The following is a 6,916-nucleotide window of genomic DNA, read 5'->3' on the forward strand; positions in this document are numbered from 1 at the left end:
ACCTACGATCGGTGTTCTCCTTGACGAACCCAAGGGTACAGGTCTCCCCTTGACGAACCTGAGCATTCCATTCCGTTTCCATCACAATTTTGCCAGCATAGGTCACCCAGGTAAATCAGGATGTCCTGGTTTAGCATCTGATCCGGTAAACAACCTCTCCCTTTGTCGAATCACACGATCCATGGTCAAGGACCACAACAATTTGGTATCAGAGTAGGCCAGCATGGGGGAGTCATCCAACAATAAGGAATTGATATTCATGCTTGGGGAGATGGTACACGCAGGACAAGAAGAGAGTGAAAGTCGAATGGCTGCAAGGCAAGAAGAAAGTGAGGGTCGACTGGCTGTATTGTTGGACAGTAGAGTCTCCCACTAGGTAAATTCACAAATCGAAGCCTTATCTAATAAGTTTTATGAATTAATTTGAGGAAGAAACCCAACCCCACGGGAAGAGGGAAGAAGCCCTACGACCAGGCAGGAGGAGCACTATGTTGGATGCGCAGAACATCCAGCACAGGGAGGGGGTTTTAGTCCAGGAGGAGGGACAATCCCTAGATACACCAAACTGGATTTTCCTATGTTTAATGGGTCTGAGGACCCTCTGATTTGTCTTTATAGGTGTGAATTTTTTTTTTCTCACCAAAGGACGACTGAAATAGACAAGGTGGGGTTAGCCGCCTTCCATATGCTTGATGAAGAGCAGCTATGGGGCCATCAGTTGGAATTGGAGAATCTGAATTTAGATTGGGATGAATTTAAAGAATTGTGTACAATTCGGTTTGGGCCACCGGCTCAAAGCAACCCATTGGGGGATTTAGTGCTACTACACCAAACCGGTAGTGTAGAGCAATATAAAAAATTATTTAAAAAAAAAATTGGCTAGGGCCAGAAAGGTTGTGAGGGTGAACCAACACATAGGTTTCTTTACAGTAGGCTTGACAGAGTCTCTACAACTAGAAGTGGAACTCCTTGCCCCTATGAATTTAGCAAGAGCAATGAATTTGGCCAGAGCATTAGAAGCCAAACAAAAGATTCAATCAAGAAGGCCTAATTGGCAAGGAGGGAGACATAATGATGGAGTCAACACCACAGGTCAACCATGGCGCACAAATGTTGTTGTTGGGGCTCCTCAAGCCGCTAAGCCCAGTCCTTCTCAACCGGCATTCATTAGGAAATTGAATAGAGTAGAGATGGAGGAAAGAAGATCAAAAGGATTATGTTATAATTGTGACGAGCAGTACACGTTTGGTCATCAATGTAAAAAATTATTTTGGTTGGAAGTGGACGATGAGGAAGTAGATGCCCCAGAGGTAGAAGAGCCAGAGGTGGAAGAACCTGCCATTTCTCTCCACGCCATCACAGGACTCCAGTCCACCAAAACCATGCAAGTGTGTGCCCTAGTCAATGTTCAACCACTTTTAAGTCTTGTGGACTTAGGGAGTACTCATAATTTTTTGAGTTTCATTGCCGCCCAACATTTACAACTTCAGATTCAACCTTGCCCAATCGTTTCAGTTTCAGTGGCTAATGGGGAAAAGGTTCCAAGTTATGGGTTCAACAAGGCAGTGATGTTTTCGATTGATGGTAACCAATTTTCTACGGAATTTCTTATCATTCCACTAGCCGGATTTGATATGGTTTTGGGCATTAACTGGCTCCAAACATTGGGACCAATCTTGTGGGATTTCGCTGTATTAACCATGAGCTTTGAGTTGGAAGGCAATCTTGTGGGATTTCGCCGTATTGACCATGAGCTTTGAGTTGGAAGGTCACACGGTGACATTACAGGGTCGTAAGGCTGAGGTTCCAGCACATTTACATATACTCCAACAACAGCAACATCCGACTACCACTTTAGACAATTTGATGGATGAGTTTACCGACGTCTTTTAGGAACCTACTGCTCTACCACCATTGAGACAATGTGACCACCAGATTTGTTTGAAGGCTGATTCCGAAGTGGTTGTTGTGCGACCATATAGATACCCCCACCTTCAAAAGGATGAAATAGAACGTCAATGCAAAATTATGCTTGAACAAGGCCTCATCCAACCGAGTAAGTCCCCTTTCTCCTCTTCAGTCTTATTGGTTAAGAAACATGACAATACTTGGAGGTTTTGAGTGGACTACTGAGAATTAAATGCCAAGACCATCAATGACAAGTTCCCTCTACTAGTGGTGGATGAGTTATTAGATGAATTACATGGGGCTCAATTTTTCACTAAGTTGGACTTGCACTCGGGGTATCATCAAGTCCGAATGTATCCTCCTGATTTTGAGAAGACAACATTCCGTACTCATCATGGCCACTTTGAATTCATCATGATGCCCTTCGGTCTGTCCAATGTTCCTTCAACGTTCCAGGCCTTAATGAATGAGGTATTTAGTGCCTATCTCAAAAAAATTGTTTTAGTCTTCTTTGCTAATGTATTAATCTTCAACAAGTCATGGACTCAAAATTTAGAACATTTACGCCTTGTTTTCCAATTTATTCGAGTCCATCATCTTTAATTAAAAAGGACCAAGTGCTTCTTTGGTAGAAAACAGGTGGCATATATGGGCCACATCATTACAACATCAGGGGCTATAGTGGACCCGGAAAAAATTTCAGCTATCACACATTGGCTTCAACCAAGACATATTTCAGCATTAAGGGGATTTTTGGGCTTAGCGGGATACTATAGAAAGTTCATCCCGAATTATGCGCCCCTAGCAGCTCCTTTATCCAACCTTCTCTGACGTAATGCCTTTCATTGGAATGAAGACACTGAAAAAGCATTCCAAACACTCAAGCAAGCATTGGCAACCGCACCTATATTACAGTTACTAGATTTTGAGGATGTATTCATGGTAGAATGTGATGCATCGGAAGGAAGTATTGGGGTGGTGCTACAAAAATCTCAGCACCCTATTGCCTATTTCACCAATCAACTCGCATTCCACCATTACAAATTACTCGCCTACAAATGAGAACTCATTGGCTTAGCTAAGGTGGTCTGCCATTGGAGACCTTACATGTGGGGTAGATATTTTATCATCTGCACTGACCACTACGGTTTGAAATTTTTGATGGATCAACGCATCTCCACTTCCCCCCAACAACATTGGATTAGTAAATTAATGGGGTTTGATTTTAAGGTGGAACATAAGACGGGTACATTGAACAAATCTGCTGATGCACTCTCACACAGATTAGAAGACCCAGTGCAACTGATGCCTTACATGAGACGCCATTCCGGATAGTATATGGTCAGAATCCTCCTTGTTTGCTTTCTTATGCTCAGGGATCCACTAGAGTGGACGCCGTTGACCAAGCTCTTATGGATCAAGATAAATTATTGCAATATGCTCTCCAACGGCTTAGAACAACTCAAGTACGCATGAAGGACTATTATGATCAGGGCTACCAAGATGTTCAGTACAATCCATGTGATATTTTTTGGCTCCGTTTACAACCTTACAGTCAAAATTCACTGGCGGGCAATCGACACAAGCTTTTTCCAAAATATTTTGGGCCATTCAACATTATTCAGTGAGTGGGTCAGGTAGCATATAAGTTGCAGCTTCCTTTGGAGTCCAAAATTCACAATGTTTTTCATGTCTCTCTCCTAAAGCCATTCAAGGGACCCGAACCACCAGCCACTCTTTCTTTACCACCGATTGAGGACGGACATGTTTCTCTCATGCCCACCAAAATTTTTAAGGCTCACCAGAATCAGAATAGGAGGGAAGTATTAGTTCAGTGGACACACACAGACGCAATAAATGCCACTTGGGAGGACCTAGACGTATTTCAGCAGGTCTAGCCTACGTTCAAGCTTGCGAACAAGCTCGTTTTCCAAGAGGGGAATGATGTTGTGGACTCGATAACGGAACGAGTCATCCAGAGGCGACGCGGTTGAGTTGGTAACTTATAAGGACGTGCAAACACATTAGGATTTATACCTGTACTTTATTTAATTATGTGGTAAGATGTAAGCCAACGATGGCATTATTGTAAAACTCTCATTCGGATTGCCTTGGTGTGATTAGCCTTTAAGTGGGCTCACGGGGGTGAAGGAAAGCAAGCAGAGTTTACCCTAATTCAGGATCAGCGTTCTCCTTCATTGAACCTAGGATCGGCGTTCTCCTTGATGAACCCAAGGGTACATGTCTCCCCTTGATGAGCCTGAGCATTCCATTCCGTTTCACAATTTCGCCATCATAGGTCGCCCAGGTAAATCAAGACGTCCTGGTTTATCATATGATCCGGTAAACGACCTATCCCTTCGTCGAATCACACGATCCATGGTCAGGGACACCTAAACCTTCCTTGGTTGTGTGGGCTTGGGCCCTATCTTCCAACACTCCCCTTAAAGCTGGGGGTGAGAGAACATCATGAACTCCTTGCTTGCTGCAAATGACATATAGAATAATTTTTTTATAAAATGGCAGTCCTCCCGTCTTCCAACACTCCCCCTCACACTGGTGCTCTCTTCCATGAGGCCCATTTGACAAATTCAGGAGGGGGGGGGGGGGGGGGGGGGGGGGGGAGGTGGTAGAACTTAGATGTAATAATAAGTTCTCACCGTCATGGTTTCCCAACCATGAAATTTTTTTACGAGGTAATAATTTCATCTATCATGGTTTTCCAACCGTGATATTTTTTACTGGGCCTGTCATGGTTTCCCAACCGTGATATTTTTTTACGGATATTTTTGAGAAAATAAATAAATGATGATATGAGAAAGGATACCAAGGCCACCTTTTCTTCAATAGTAATTTCCCATCTGTAGAGACAGAATAGATGCAACTGAAATATAACACGACCATCTTCCAACACATATAACACAAACCAAATAATAAACTTTGTAAAAGAACCCATGAAATAATCCGATATAAAAATTTCTTCTTAGATGCACAAGCTTCATCTTTTGTGCTTCCCCTTTCTTGAATATTTTAGTCACATAAACTTATTCACAACATATGGAACAAAATACCTCTTTCTTGTACTTCTTGTACTTCTCCCCCTCAAGCAGGGAGGTAATGGCAGTGATCCCAGCTTGAACCAAATATCATAGATGTAGTAATAAGCCCAAATAACATAGATGTATAATTAAGCCCTCAAACCAAGGAGAAGTGAGATATTTTCTTGATATATCAACTTAAAAAGTGACTCAAAACAATGAGTATAAATTCTGATTTTTTAATACAACAAAATACCAACATGACCTTTGATTCTTCCAATGCGAATATATCTTTAAATATAGATCAGATTTACATGAAATTTTCTCCATATGAAACTAGACTTAAATAAATTTCATATAAATATAATTTCTATTCATAAAATATATTTATCAGAAGATAAATAATCTGATAGATTTCGGTCTCTGTCATCTGGCCGAACTAAGTATTGTTTCTCCTTTTTTTCTAGCATGACCATGGACTCTTCCAAGATCTATATCTCCTTACAGAAAAATCATACTGAGAATTGATTAAATAGGTAAGAAAATAGACCACGTATCTTTCTTTTGATATATAATTCTCAATATAAAGTCTCTTTCTTGGTAGCATAAAATACCTCAAAATTTGAGGCTTTCTGCTGCCACTCAAACCTCTTTTTCAATCCAACCTTTTCTGCTTCAAATATTGATTTCTCTTTGTAGATAACTCAGATAAATTTTTTTTTGAATAGGTAAAAGAATAGACTTAAATATATTTCTTCATATAAAGTCTAGTTCTTGATAGCAAAAAATACCTCTGAATCTGTAGATTTTTTATGTTGCTTGAACCTTTTTGCATTCTGATCTTCGCTCATTCAAATATCGATATCTCTCTACAGATAACTCTGATTGGAAAAAAAAATTGTTTTTCTTTGGAAAACAGACTAAAATATCTTTCCTTCAATATATAATTTGCAATATTAAAAACTCCGTATAGAGGAAAAAAACACAAAGTAATCTACTGGTGTAGGGACTGAAGAAAATAACTATGAACCTAGACTTAGGGTTTTGGGTTTAGAGAAAAGGATCTCATTATCTCTGTGGGTTGACCAAGTCAACACACAAAACCTGCTCTGATACCATGTTGAATTTATGGAAAAGGAAAATACTTCATTGACTTGTTGTAATCAGTGTACATGAACCTCTACAATAAAACTACTACTGTCCCAATTACACCCAAACTCTAACACTTAAAGTTAATCCTAGCATAATTAAATAACTCAATATAGATAAAAGAAAAACATAACTCAAACTAAAACTCTTCTTGGACGTGACCATAAGATAAAGATACTTTTTTGAGTCCTTCTTGATCTTCCAACCGATGTGATAAGGATGCCAACTCATTGTAATCATTGTGGGTCCTACTTCTTATGTGCTTGGGCCCATCTTGTGGGCCTTCTTTGGTTGTGTGACCCATATTATATTACTCTTAGATATGTGGGCCTTCCTTGGTTGTGTGGGCTTGGGCCCTATCTTCCAACACCCCCTAAAGCTCTATTTAAAGATTTATGAAACTACTATATTACAATAATAACCCTGAACTTAGGATTTAGGGTTTAGGATTTTAACCCTGAAACTTTCACTTAATTACATCAATGCCATCTCTATGAGATGACCCTTTATTTACCATCCTACCATCAATGTGTGTGGGCCTATGTGCCTTCTCCTTGATCTATGGGCCTTGAGCTCATCTTCTTTATCTCCTAGATCCATGGGTCTTCCTTGGTCTTATGGGCTTGGGCCCATCATCTAATATACTTGTATGTGTGAGCCATCCTTGGTCGAGTGGGCTTGGGCCCTGTATTCCAACGTTGAAAATTCAAAAAAGGAAAATTTTGTGGTTTGGATATTTTTATTGAAATAAATGACTTTATACAACTAGAATGTCATGTCAATACAAATTTTTAGGAAAGGCTGGAAAAATATTTCTAGTA

At 40.2% G+C, this 6,916-nt stretch overlaps 1 protein-coding gene across 1 annotated transcript; it reads left to right on the forward strand.

Annotated features, from left to right (window-relative positions):
- The first annotated feature begins 223 nt into the window (after positions 1 to 223).
- On the forward strand, positions 224 to 2,739 carry LOC137963104 (uncharacterized). Its single transcript, XM_068810282.1, has 7 exons — positions 224 to 359; positions 429 to 836; positions 934 to 1,637; positions 1,720 to 1,803; positions 1,894 to 2,088; positions 2,227 to 2,379; positions 2,548 to 2,739. Exons 1-7 carry the CDS (start codon positions 224 to 226, stop codon positions 2,737 to 2,739), a joined length of 1,872 nt encoding a protein of 623 aa, XP_068666383.1.
- Positions 2,740 to 6,916: the final 4,177 nt, after the last annotated feature.

This window comes from Aristolochia californica, unplaced genomic scaffold (assembly GCF_029961685.1).
Source record: "Aristolochia californica isolate CCGP_79_NKW_82.1479 unplaced genomic scaffold, dmAriCali1.0.hap1 SCAF_4, whole genome shotgun sequence".
Lineage (NCBI taxonomy): Eukaryota > Viridiplantae > Streptophyta > Magnoliopsida > Piperales > Aristolochiaceae > Aristolochia > Aristolochia californica.

Excerpts from the sequence above, each read along its gene's own strand:
- LOC137963104 (XM_068810282.1), top strand. The coding sequence starts at position 224 with ATGGGGGAGTCATCCAACAATAAGGAATTGATATTCATGCTTGGGGAG. Across the intron at positions 837-933 it reads AGTGCTACTACACCAAACCG|GCTTGACAGAGTCTCTACAA; the intron begins GTAGTGTAGAGC and ends TCTTTACAGTAG. Across the intron at positions 2,380-2,547 it reads TCCAGGCCTTAATGAATGAG|GTGGCATATATGGGCCACAT; the intron begins GTATTTAGTGCC and ends GGTAGAAAACAG.